This window comes from Penicillium diatomitis (assembly GCF_028827545.1).
Source record: "Penicillium diatomitis strain IBT 30728 chromosome Unknown utg000003l_segment0_segment0, whole genome shotgun sequence".
In the NCBI taxonomy this organism is placed as follows: domain Eukaryota; kingdom Fungi; phylum Ascomycota; class Eurotiomycetes; order Eurotiales; family Aspergillaceae; genus Penicillium; species Penicillium diatomitis.
In genome coordinates, this window is record NW_026623175.1 from 3,349,573 (window position 1) to 3,363,806 (window position 14,234).

General features: G+C 36.0%; 1 protein-coding gene across 1 annotated transcript; it reads left to right on the forward strand.

Annotated features, from left to right (window-relative positions):
- Window positions 1–3,767: 3,767 nt before the first annotated feature.
- N7539_003228 (aminoglycoside phosphotransferase family protein) lies at window positions 3,768–5,604 on the forward strand (the record flags this gene model as incomplete). The annotated part of the gene is made up of 3 exons (XM_056932830.1): window positions 3,768–3,946; window positions 3,997–4,595; window positions 4,682–5,604. 3 exons carry the CDS (start codon window positions 3,768–3,770, stop codon window positions 5,602–5,604), a joined length of 1,701 nt encoding a protein of 566 aa, XP_056792789.1.
- Window positions 5,605–14,234: the final 8,630 nt, after the last annotated feature.

The following is a 14,234-nucleotide window of genomic DNA, read 5'->3' on the forward strand; positions in this document are numbered from 1 at the left end:
GAGGTAGAGATAGAGATAGAGACCGAGGAGATAGAGGCTACAGTAGAGACTCTAGATAAGGTTATAGCTAAAGTCAAAATAACTAGGATAATAATAATTAGCTATTATATTATTATATCTACTATAAGTATTTAATAGCTTATACTAGTAAGTAGTACTTCTTTAATCCTAAATCTAAGAGTACCTCTTAAGATAGAGTTAATATAGCTATAGCTAGTACTTCTAATTTAAAAAAGGACTTAAATTCGAAGGAGAAATCCGAAAATAAGATTTTAACGAGCTTCGCCGAAATAAGCTTATTAGCCGTTAATATTATAGCTATATTAATAGATAATAACGAATAGTATACTTAGATAGTAGACTCTAGCGTATTAGTATATATAATACCTTATTATATAAATTTTATTAATTTCACGCTACTTATTACCGATATAAAGCTTCTAAACGGTTATTAAGTATAGACTAAAGGATATAGCGATATTATCCTAAACTTTTTAAATAGAAATAATATTTCTAAGCTTAAGCTACTTAGAGTCTAGTATATTCTTCTTTTAATATAAATCTTATTTCCTTATAGTAACTTACGAAGGATTCTAGTATTAAGACTCGATTTAATAAGATATATAGCTTCCTATATAGGAGGGAAGAGCTTATTATTATAGTAAAGTAGGAGAATAGTTAATATTAGGTTCGTACTTATAATAATAATAGCCTTATTAATATACTTAGAGCTCTATCTATTTAACTATCCTATATATTTAGTAATAGCTATATATCCGCTATAGATTTAGCTATAGCTTCTTAAATTAGTAAGATTTAACCTATTTTAATAGACCTAGCTTATTATAGAGCCTATTACGTAGACGAGTAGAAGGTAAAGCGTATATCTAAATATACTAAAGGAATTAATATTAAAAAGGGAACTAGTATTAAGTATCCTTATCCTCCTTATATTCTTAGTAAAGACTATATCTTACCTTTTAGATAAAGTAAGTATATTAAGACTATACTAGTATAGAAGCTTTATATTAATATTTAGGATCCTATCTCTATCGTAGATATTAGAGGTAATTATTATTTTATAATAGTTACTAATAATACTACTCGCTTCTATTAGGTCTTCCTATTAAAGGCGAAGAGCGAAATTACTAATAAAATTTATATATTAGTAATATATTTTTTAACGTAATTTAACTATAAAGTTAAGGTAATTTTAGGTAATAATATATAAGAATATATTAAAATTACTACTTTTTATAAAGAAAACGGTATTATTTAGGATCCTATTCCCTCCTATATACCTTAGCTTAATAGTATAATAGAGATTAGGAATTATTAGCTTATTAAGCCGCTAATCGCTATATTAGCTAAAAATTAGCTTCCTAAATATCTATAGGATAAGCTACTTTTAAGTATTAATTATACTATAAACCGTCTCTAGTAGTCTACTATTAATATAACTCTATATAAAGCTTTCTATAGTAAAAAGCTAGATATTTTAAATCTATATATACTTAGCTACTAAGCTTAGTATCTAATTCTAAAGAAATATAGGATAGATAAGCTTTCTCTATATATAGCCGAAGTAAGACTAGTAGACTATAGTACTAATAGATATTAACTCTATAATATTTATTTAAAGAAGATTGTAGTCTCTTATAATATAGTCTTTAATAAGAATATAATAAAGGATCTACCTAAGCCTATATACGATCTCGATATAGAGCTAAAGTTAGTTCCTATATAATCTATAGCTAATTAATACTATTATATACTATTAGATTTCCTATCGGCTAATAGCGATTAACTAATTTAGCTAGATTTAGCTAATAGCCCTAATAAGCTAGTATAGCTAGTAACTCTATCTTCTTATATTCTAATAGGAGATCTACTATTATCTAAGTAGTCTAATATACTACTTTCTTTATTTAAATATAAAGTCTAACTTAAAAAGCTTCGTAAATAGATTAAGTAGAGATTCGCCTATAAATAGAATAAATATATCGACGATAGCCCTTAAACTATAGAGGATAGTTCCGAAACTATTAAGGGTAGTCCTAGAAATATCGACGATAATCTTTAAGCTATAGAGGATAGTTCTAAAACTATTAAGGCTAATCCTAAAACTATCGAGAGTAGTTCTTAAACTATACCTAAGATAGGCCTTTAGTATTCCTTATAAGTCCGTAAGAAGACTTAAGTAGCTATAGAGTTAGAGAAATATTTATATTCTCTTAAGCTTTAAAATATAGCTCTAGCTAATTATATTAAATACGCTACTTTTTTAATTTATAGTATAACTATAGACTTATAACTACTTCTAAAGCTTTTATATTAAGCTTTAGCTTAGTTAATACTATATAAACTAGATAGCTAGTAGGATATAATATAAAATTATAGTAAGAATAAATAGACTAAATAGATTAAAGCTATAGATAAGGAAATATAGAAGTAGCTAATAAATAGTACTTAGTATATATATAATCTTTCTACTAAGGGTACTAAAAAGACGCTTCTTCCGCTTCGATAGATCTTTTATATTAAGAATAATAGGACCTATAAAGCGCGTCTTATTATAAAAGGGTTTAAGTAACGCGAAGGAATCGATTATCTTAATATTTATATAAGTATAGCTAAAGCTTTTATAAAGGGCTTCTGGAAAGAAGGCGGTCGATGCCATCTTGAGTCCGCAAAAGGTCGACGTTGCTTTCCAGAAATTTACCAGACCTACCGTTGGAGCTGGTAAAACTACATTCCCGACTTCTCAACGGGACTTGAAAAATATCGGATTCCATTTCGATCTTGCAGACCACACCCGTCAAGTGCCTGACACCAGACCCAATGCGAAGCCAGGCGCTACCCGAACCACCAATGTTTTCCACTGGCAAGCAGCTGCACAAGCCGAGTCAAAGTCAATCAAGGACTGGATCCAAAAGAATGGATCGCATGCAGTGATCCAGACACTTGAGGTCCCAGTAGATGCCACCAAGGAGGAGTTCGAGGAAATCCTGAAAACTGCAGCAAAAAAGCTCTAAACTCCTAGGTACCTCTTTCCCTTAGGTACCCAAGGTACTCGTGTGTCAATAGTCAACTATAGTTGTGGGCCCGATCACGACATCCTAGCCGATCACGTGTTGAAAATAAATGGTACTATGTACTTCACGCTGGCTCTGTTGAGTGATCTATTTATTATTTCCCGCATTCCTGTTACAGTTCACATGTGGTGATGCTGTGTACATAGCTGAGCGCAACCCGCGGGAAAGGACGAGCGGGGTGCGCTCAGGTGAGTTCTGGGTGATGCTTGATGCCTGGCTTGATGCCTGCTGCCTCTCTCATCCTCTCTCACTCTCTCCTGCTTTCCTTCCCCATGCTTAGTTGTTTCGTCAAATGCTACCACGTTGGTTGATGACTGTCTCTTCGTGCCTGAGCGTAACAATTCCTTCCTTTCTCCTTGATTCTTTCTTTCCCCTTATGTCGTGTCGCCTGACTGGAATTGAAGGCCCTCCAGGTCAGTAAATCTAGCCTTCAGTATGTGCCAATTTCATAAAGCTTCTAATAATAGATCACTGCGACCAGTAATGGGCATCAGATGGGTGGTGAAGGTTGGGGCCCGCGGGCTTGGCAGTCTACCAGGCTGACCTCATCGCTTCGCGTCCGACCCTTGAAAACGTAGCCTCCCTCCCCTTCAGTTGTCAACTTACAAGTGAACCCACCACCGTCAACATCTTTGGGCGCTCGATGATTTGCCTCCCTTAATGCTTTGAACAATGGTGAACTTTCTTCGGAGACTCACCATTGCTAGAAGCATATCACCCTTGCCCTGTTTCCGCAAACCGTGGTTCTGTTCCGAGCAGCCTGCCATGTCTGTTTCATCCCGCCATCACTTATCCACCAGTCCACAGGCTCTCAACGAGGAATTCTTTCGAAATACCTCACGACGATGGATGTATGTTAGGTCTATTATGGCTTTTGCCTCGGTTACTGATTGTTAACCAGATTCGACGAGACCGACCGTTTAAACGAACGATACGTCAAGTTTCGACCAACAGAGCTCCAACGGATCGCCGGCGAAGTAATGCAACAAGACCATTGCCCTGATATCACTAAGCTGGCAGAGGGAGGTTTCAACAAAGTGTTTATTCTGCGAGCAAAGCATGGCCGTGAAGTGATTGCGCGAATTCCCACGCCCATTGCCGGGCCTGCTCATTACACAACCGCGAGCGAGGTTGCGACGATGGGCTTTTTGCGAGCTGTTCTCAAACTGCCGGTACCGGAGGTCTTTGCATACTCAACAACATCGGACAATCCCGTCGGAGCAGAGTATATTCTGATGGAGCGGGTTGAAGGGGAGAGTCTTTCCTCACGGTGGTTATCTCTCACAACCGACGAGGTGAAAGACATCATGACTCAAATCGCAGATATGGAGAGGAAAATTTTTGACTTCCGTTTTCCTGCGTACGGGAGCTTATATTACAAGAAGGACCTTGACGGGGAAACCCAGATACCAATCGTGGAAGATTTTGTTATTGGCCCTGTGTCTACCCGGCAGTTTTGGCATGGCGAACGAAGCAAAACAGAAATTGACCGTGGGCCCTGTAGGTTTTCCCGTTTCCCCCTTCCCCCTTTATTCTTGGTTCCTTATAAAAAGAACTGACATGACCTGGGCTGATCATTGCCGTAGGGCTTTCGCCCGTGGACTGTATTACCTCCGCGGCTCGCCGAGAGATGGCTGTCATCCAGCATCACGCCAAAGCTCAGCCTCGGCGGACATTCCTTCTACCAACTAACTATAACATTCATCCCTCTGAGCACACCTCGTTACTTTCGCGATTCCTACAGTTGGCGCCCCATTTAATCCGACCGGGTTCTTACAGCGCTCCGACGCTAAGACACCCCGATTTGAGCCTGAGCAACATTTTATTAGCTCCTGGATCATCCAAAATCATCAGTATCATTGATTGGCAGGATGCCGCGATATTCCCACGCTTCATGCAAGCAGGTTATCCCGCGTTTTGTGAGCACGACTCCTCTCAGCCTCAAAGTCTGCAGATTCCATCCCTTCCCGAGGATTTCGATAAGATGGGTATCGATGAACAGAGACAATCCAGAGCTATATTTCGCTTAGAAGAGGCCAACCTCTACTACACAGCCGCGACAGGTGTACACAATGATGAACACATGAATGTGTTGAAAACTCCTCATCTCGGAATGCAACAGTATCTCCTTCGCCAGACAGGGTATCCCTGGGATGCAGACATAATTAACCTACGTGCTGCGTTAGTAGGCATCACGACACCATCGGTATGGAGCAAAATTTCCTCGGCAGTTTGTCCGGTTGTGTTCAGCGATGAAGAAAGAGAGGCTGCTATAGCGGAATCGCAGGAATGGAACGAGTCTGAACAGCTCTTGTCACGCGTTAGAGAACACCTCAATATCGATCTGGAAGGCGGGACCGAGCCGGACAACTTTGAGAGGGCAGTGGAGGGCAACCGCCAGTTTCGAATGGAAATGGTTAGGCAAGCAGAGGCGGACCAGCAGGAGATCTGTTGGCGTAATTGGCCGTATCAGGATAAAGAGGACAATAGCATGCCTCCTCAGAGATAATTATGATGCGCTGCAACATCATGTTCCATGTATTCTAGTGGTTATCTGAATCTGCGAAGTGGTCCTAAAAGTTTGCCTAATAGCTGAGGAGTGTACCGAGGGGCTCTCTTTGTTCTGGGACAGACAGGGAGTGGTGCTGTAAATAGGTTCGTTGTGGCTCGGAAGAGGAATTTATGATAGTTACGGAGTGGACTTAGGGATTAATTAGACTTGGGAGGGTTAGTGTGGCTGACAAAGTCGCACCTAGCTCAGACTTAATAAGTATGCAAGTCCATCTCAACCTCTCTGCCAATCGATCATGAAGGCAACGGGTTTCGGCGACAAGGCGCAGTCGGCGACAGGGGCTGGGAAAGCTCCTGAATGCGAACGACGGCTGGAAAAACTGTGTAGGTCGAGAATAATGGATGCTGGCACGCGGTCTGACGATGTTGCCTGGGAATGTCTTCAGGTCGCGTACAGCGATCGTTCCTGAGTCTCGAAATGGCCGCCTTGAGGTGTGTTAAGGCAAACTAAACTGCCTTCACTGATAGGACCTGTAACCATCATTGCCTAGAAATTGCCATGAGGGACGTTTACGTACTAACCTAGAGGTTTTATTTAGCAGTGGCACTGCTGGTTGACTACATTTGTCATATATAGGCACTACACGCAGGTCTTCAAGCGCGAATAATTGATGCCGATATTATCTATTTAACTAAGTCAAATGCCATAAGCTGATCATATCTACATTATGTCTGTCTACGCCAACCCAACGCTAAAGGGAAAGAGCCTCTACATAAGAGAATAAAGAAGCTTCAAAAAGTAAGCAGGCGATTTCTAGGTATATCCACCCATTCTTGAAGGTGGCCTTAGGCTACACTGGATACCGCCTTAGTGCTAAAAGTATACTAAACTTGAAGGGGAGTATTGGTTGCTACTGTGAGAACGTAGCAGACCCAAAAGAGGGGAGAAAGGAATGGTGAGATTGAATCTGGTGAGAGGTGCCTATCTAAGCTACGAAGGTGGTGTGCGTGGGCGCGCACCACACTGGTGACACGCCTGACCACCAAGCTATCTCAACACCCCCCTGGACCTCGATCCACCAATCTCACTCAAAACACGAAAAACATGAAAAGTGATTATACAAATATATTAATAACGCCTTAATATAGCTTTTTAAGCTCAAAAAGGTGTTTAAACCCTTAGAATTAAGCTCGCTGTAAAGGCTGTTAAAAAACCGTTGAAAAGCCGTTGAATCAGAGCTTTTTCATGCCTAAAAGGTATAGAAACCTCTCGAATTAGACTCGCTATAGCGGCTTAGTAAAGCTATCTACGGCCTACTCTATAGTAGAGATTTTAACGAATTTGTATACCCTCCTAGAGACTTAGTCTCTAATATAATAGTATTTAACGTTAATATACTTCGTTTATTAGTATAAATCATAGCTTTTAGTAAGGTAAATAGCGCCTTAGTTATCCTTATAGATTATAGTAGGAAGTTATAAAAGGGACTCTATATTAAGTTCCTTAAGGAAGAGCTATAGCTATAATACCTCTTAGATAGCTAAAGATATAGCTATATACTCGCTTTCTATAGAGGAAAGAGCAACGTATATTTACTTTTTATAAGCCTAAGTAATCGTACTATTCGTAAGCTTAAAAAGGAAGCCGGAGGTTGATATACTACTATCCGTATATTTACCGGCCTAATCTGTATTAACGAATCCAAAGAGGGGGTCTAGTAAGTAGGAATACGCGATAGTAAGCGTTTTAGAACCCTTAAGATATCGAAAGATACGCTTTAATATAGTTATATACTTCGCGGAGGGGTTATATATATATCTTATAAGCTTTATAAGTACGAATATAATATCTAGTTATATATTAACTATTAGCTAAATAAGTAAGCCTACTATCTTACGGTAAGCTTTAACTTCCGCCGGAGTAGTAGTATCCTTATACGGTTATAGGATCTCCTTATTATAAAATAGCGTAGGGACTATGTATATATCTTATAGGTTGAATTTCGCGAGGACTTTACGAATATAGACGAGCTAAGAAAGTATAACTTTACTATCTATAGATTAAATAATATTAATCGTAAGGAATCGCGTAGTAGTACCGTTATTAGTAATATCGAAGGATTTTCGAATATAGTCCTTAAGCTATATAAGAGATACGTCTAAAGGCGTAATAATTAGTATATTATTAATATATATAAGAAGATAGAGCTTATATTTTATATATACGAATACCGAATGGTCTACTTATAAGCGAATAAATCTAATTACTATTAGAGCCCTATAGATAGTATTATACTATTCGCGAGGACTCTATTTTAGACCGTATAAAGTCTTTAAAAGAAGGCTGTATTTTCTAGGCTCTTTAAAATTATTAGGAAGTTAAATATAGATTTCTTTAAGAAGCTCTACGTTAAGAAACGCCGTAACGAAGTCAATATAATATATCTTCTAGCCGAAATACGTAGCGATTACGTAGAATATTTTGAAGCTTAAAGCTTTAGCTATACTTATATAAATATTAAGATAATCGATTCCTTCGCGTTACTTAAACCCTTTTATAATAAGACGCGCTTTATAGGTCCTATCATCCTTAATACGAAAGACCTATTAAAGCGGAAGAAGCGTCTTTTGAGTACCCTTAGTAGGAAGATCATATATATACTAGGTACCGTTTATTAGCTACTTATATATTTCCTTATCTATAGCTTTAATCTATTTAGTCTATTTATCCTTACTATAATTTTATATTATATCCTACTAGCTATCTGGTTTATATAGTATTAACTAAGCTAAAGCTTAATATAAAAGCTTTAGAAGTAGTTATAAGTCTATAGCTATACTACGAATTAAAAAAGTAGCGTATTTAATATAATTAGCCAGAGCTATATTTAAACGCTTAAGAAAACGTAAATATTCCTCTAACTCTATAGCCGCTTAAGTCTTCTTATAGACTCGTAAGGAACACCGAAGACCTATCTTAGGTATATTTTAAGAACTACTATCGATAGTTTCAGAACTATCCTCTATAGTTTAAAGATTATCGTCGATATTTCTAGGACTGCCCTTAATAGTTTCGGAACTATCCTCTATAGTTTAAGGGCTATCGTCGATATATTTATTCTATTTATAGGCGAATCTCTGCTTAATCTATTCACGAAGCTTTTTAAGTTAGACTTTACGTTTAAATAAAGAAAGTAGTATATTAGACCGCTTAGATAATAGTAGGTCTCCTATTAGAATATAAGAAGATAGAGTTACTAGCTATACTAGCTTATTAGGGCTATTAGCTAAATCTAGCTAAATTAGTTAATCGCTATTAGCCGGTAGGAAATCTGATAGTATATAACAGCGTTAATTAGCTATAGATTATATAGGAACTAACTTTAGCTCTGTATTAAGATCGTATATAGGCTTAGGTAGATCCTTTATTATATTCTTATTAAAAACTATATTACGAGAGACTACGATCTTCTTTAAATAAATATTATAGAGTTAATATCTATTAGTACTATAGTCTACTAACCTTACTTCGGCTATATATAGAGAAAGCTTATCTACCCTATATTCCTTTAGAATTAGATACTAGGCTTAGTAGCTAAGTACGCGTAGATTTAAAATATCTAGCTTTTTGCTATAGAAAGCTTTATATAGAGTTATATTAATAGTAGACTACTAGAGACGGTTTATTATATAATTAATACCTAAAAGTAGTTTATCCTATAGATATTTAGGAAGCTAATTTTTAGCTAATATAGCGATTAGCGGCTTAATAAGCTAACGATTCCTAATCTCCGTAATACCGTTAAGCTAAGGTATATAGGGGGGAATAGGATCCTAAATAATACTATTTTCTTCGTAAAAAGTAGCGATTTTAACGTATTCTTACGTATTATCACCTAAAATCATCTTAACTTTATAGTTAAATTACGTTAAAAAATAGGTTACTAATATACGAATTTTATTAGTAATTTCGCTTTTCGTCTTTAATAGGAAGACCTAATAGAAGCGAGTAGTATTATCGGTAACTATTATAAAATAACGATTACCTCTAACGCTAGCGATAGAGATAGGATCCTAAATATTAATATAAAGCTTCTACGCTAGTATAGTCTTAATATACTTACTTCGTCTAAAAGATAAGATATAGCCTTTACTAAGAATATAAGAAGGATAAGGATACTTAATACTAGTTCCCTTTTTAATATTAATTCCTTCGGTATATTTAGGTATATACTTTACCTTCTACTCGCCTACGTAATAGGCTCTATAATAAGCTAGGTCTATTAAAATAGGTTAAATCTTACCGATTTAAGAAGCTATAGCTAAATCTACGGCGGGTATATAGCTATTACTAAATACGTAGGATAGTTAAATAGATAGAGCTCTAAGTATATTAATAAGGCTATTACTATTATAAGTACGAACCTAATATTAACCGTTCTCCTACTTTACCGTAACGATAAGCTCTTCCCTCCTATCAAGGAAGCCGTATATCTTATTAAATTAAGTCTTAATACCAGAATCCTTCGTAAGTTACTATAAGGAAATAAGATTTATATTAAAAGAAGGAATATACCAGACTCTAAGTAGCTTAAGCTTAGAAATATTATTTCTATTTAAAAAGTTTAGGATAATATCGCTATATCCTTTAGTCTATACTTAATAACCGTTTAGAAGCTTTATATCGGTAATAAGTAGCGTGAAATTAATAAAATTTATACGATAAGGTATTATATACGCTAATACGCTAGAATCTACTATCTAAGTATACTATTTATTATTATCTATTAATATAGCCGTAATATTAACGACTAATAAGCTTATTTCGGCGAAGCTCGCTAAGATCTTCTTTTTAGATTTCTCCTTCGAATTTAAGTCCTTTTTTAAATTAGAAGTACTAGCTATAGCTATATTAACTCCGCCTTAAGAGGTATCCTTAGATTTAGGGTTAAAGAAGTACTACTTACTAGTATAAGCTATTAAACGCTTATAGTAGATATAATAATACGATAGCTAATTATTATTATCCTAGTTATTTTAACTTTAGCTACGACCTCGTCTAGAGCCTCTACCGCGGCCTCTATCTCCTCGACCTCTGCCTCTATCTCTACCTCGATCGTTATTTTACGTAGATTTTATATCTTTTAAGATAGAAACGGCTACGATTACTATATTTATAGACTTTTTATTCGACTTATATTTAATAAATTTACCGAAAATATAGTTAAGTATACTATCCGGATTAGCTAGAGGTTTATATATATTTAAGAAACCTTTTACGCTTTAGTAGCTATTAATTATAAGCTTAAAATAAGCTAGAGCCTATTTAGGTAGTAATAGGGTATTTAGAATAGCTAAATTCCTAAGGTCTAAAGTAGCTTACTATTTAGTAATAAAATTATATAGATTACTACTAGTATATATAAGCTTAATTAAAGATAATAGCCTATAGCTTAAGGTAGTATAGTTACTAGTACCGTATATATTACTAATATAAAGGAAGATTTTATAAGAATCTTTATAATCGCGTATAAAGCTACGAGCTAAATCGCTAAGTATATAATAGATTAGGTATTTCGTAAGCGTATATTTCCGGCGAAACTAGTAAAATCGGTTATTTAGTTAAGTTATATTTTTATTAATCTACTTATTAAATTCCTCTTCGGTAGGTTCTCGTCTAAGTTAAGCGAAAAGGACGTTTTAGATAGCTTCCTCTATAGGAGTATCACAAGGCTCTTAAATAGGATATATTAGGTTACCTATAATAATAGATTATAGATCTTCGTCTAGGCTATCTATAATAAATTAAAGCCCCTATTTCTATTTCTCGAAGTTAGCTCTTCCCTTAAGTATAGGGACTAATTCGGCGAAGGTTTTAGCCGCCTTATAAGCCTCGAGATCGGAAATCATATTAAATATATATAAATAACACGAAGTTATTATATATATTAATCCTACTACGACGAAGTACCGCTATATAGGTAATATAGAGCGTAGAAGCTCTAAATAGCGTAAGAGCCGGAAGGTATAAGATCTACTATAACTAAGATATATTATATAGTAAGCCTACTACAGCGAAGTGCCGCTACATAGGCGTGCCTACTACGGCGATGTACCGCTACGTAGGTAAAGAGTATAAGAGCTCTGAAAATAGCGTAGAAGCCGGAAGGATTTTATATATTTTAAATAGCGTTAAAGCCGAAGGAGGGACTTTAGCGACGATTCGATACGATAGCTTCGGTAGCCGAAGGGATCGTTAAGTTATAAGGAGGTACGAAGTCTGCACTCTGTAGAAGGCGCAAAAGGCGCCGAAAAACGATAGAAAAAGAGGTTATTATACAAGTTGTGCCTAGGTAGTAAGGAAATATAAATAACCTTACTTTTTATACGCTAAGTAGGGCTTATAACCTATTAGTTGCTACTGTGAGAACGTAGTAGACCTAAAAGAGGGGAGAAAGGAATAGTGAGATTAAATCTGGTAAGAGGTACCTATCTAAGCTACGAAGGTGGTATGCGTAGGCGCGTATCATACTAGTGACACGCCTAACTACTAAGCTATCTTAATAGGGAGCAGTCTGTTAAGACGCTATGGCTATACACTTTTCCTACCTTTATATAGTCTGCCGGGTAAAAGCTTAAGGGAATTCGCCGGTTATTAATAAGTAGACTACTGCTATATTAAGTATAGGGTAGGGTTTGACTATATAAGGTTAGTTATTAAGTATATACGTAATTAATATATCTAAGGAAAAGTAGGTATTATTTCTGGATCTTAGTTAGCGTATAGTAAATTACTTTTCTAAAATAAAGGTACTAATATTTTCTTTACTACTTCCCTACTATATCGTAGGAGAAAGCTAGGGCTAAAGAATCGGATATACTACTACTAATACTCTCTAAGCTATTTATTATTATAGAAGGACTTCTTTATTTTCCTTTTATCTAGCCCCGAGAGTCTACTTATATTATATAAGTTATTAGTAGTAGTTTATTTAAGAGCCGTCGCTACGGTACCGCGTCTTCTTTTATATTTAATTTCTCTTTCGTATAATAGAAAGAGGAGAACCCTCGAAATAAGTAGCCTTAAGTATTATATCTCGTCTTTATTCTACAAAGTTACTAGATAGCTTATAAGCCCGGCGCGATTAGGCGACGAGTTCGTGCTCGAGGTCTGGTTAATATTCTAAGTCGCCCCGTTCTAGAAGCTAGAAGCGAACTAATACTAGGAATATCGTTCTAAAAATATTAGAAAGTTAGGTATAAGAAGATAGTTACCTATACTACGTACTTAAGATCTCTCCCTTTCGGTAAGTATTAAAAAGGTTACGTCTAGGGGGCTAGGTTTATATATTAGACTATGGTCCGTAGGCTCGTGAAGAGGACTTTTAGAACTCGAACTAAATAAAGATAAATCATTATAAACAGCTAGGTCTTCGTTATTAGCGCGTAAGAAAGATTAGGACGCTACTTATATACCGCTAGTAGGTAAGGTAGAACTATGACTTACTCTTCTTACTACTAAATTATTAATTTCTAGGGTATACTTTCGTTTACGACTCTTACTATACCTACTAACCCCTATATTATTATCTATCTAACGAGATATAGGAGAAAGAATATTATCAGGATAGGAGGGAGGTAAACCAGATATAAGTACTATCTCTAAATCTGCTATATCTATTATATAGCCGTCTCCGGGGTAGTAGGAATCTTCGGGTGATTCTTTAATACCTACTAGGGCTCTGGGCTAAATTTCCGAGTTTATATTTAGTATATCGGAAGAGTCCTATAAAAATTTATAGGTATCTTCTAAAATAGACTTTATTTCTTTATCCCCTAGGTCATCTTTAGCTATAAATACTAGATTATAGTCACGCTCGGGATCGGGATAAAAATTTTGGAGGCGCGAGCTATTTAAGTAGTCTTTAAAAGAAGGATGATTTAGTCTAGTAGAGGCCGATTTCGATATATCGGAAGTACTTCCTATATTTACGTAAGTAGAACTATCTATAGGTAACGCTAAGGAGTACGGTGAAAGAACTTTAGGCTAGGTTATCTTACTTAGGGAAAACGTTGCGGAGTATTCGATACATTCTCTTGCTAGGATAGGCGTTTCTAGCGGATTAGATTAGGGTATAGGATAGGAATAAGTAGGGTGGAGAATAGGGGTCTCTTTACGCGTAGGTAGAGATTTATTCTAAGATTTATTGTTATCTATATATACTTCTATAACCCCGTCTATCTCTATTTTATCTAACTATACCGATATAGTACCTATAGGAATATTATAAGGTAAAGTAGTAGTCGATATACTGATATCCGACGATTTAGGGCTATCTTTAGAGGACGGCCTAGATACTATTTAGCTAACGATACCGGAGGAAGGACCCTCGTTAGAGAGATAGGAGCTAATATCTAAGACTTTAATACTAGGGACCGCTATTTAGGGAACGGCTTATTGATTATCTATGCTAATATAAAGTTATCTTCTAATCCTATCTATATTAGTCGCGTTAATATATAAATCCGGTATAATTAGGTCTAACTTATCGGAGCTAGTAGTAGGACCCGAAGCTACTAGAGTAGACCTAGCTTCCGTAGAAATTTTAACCCTAGTAGAGCCTTTAC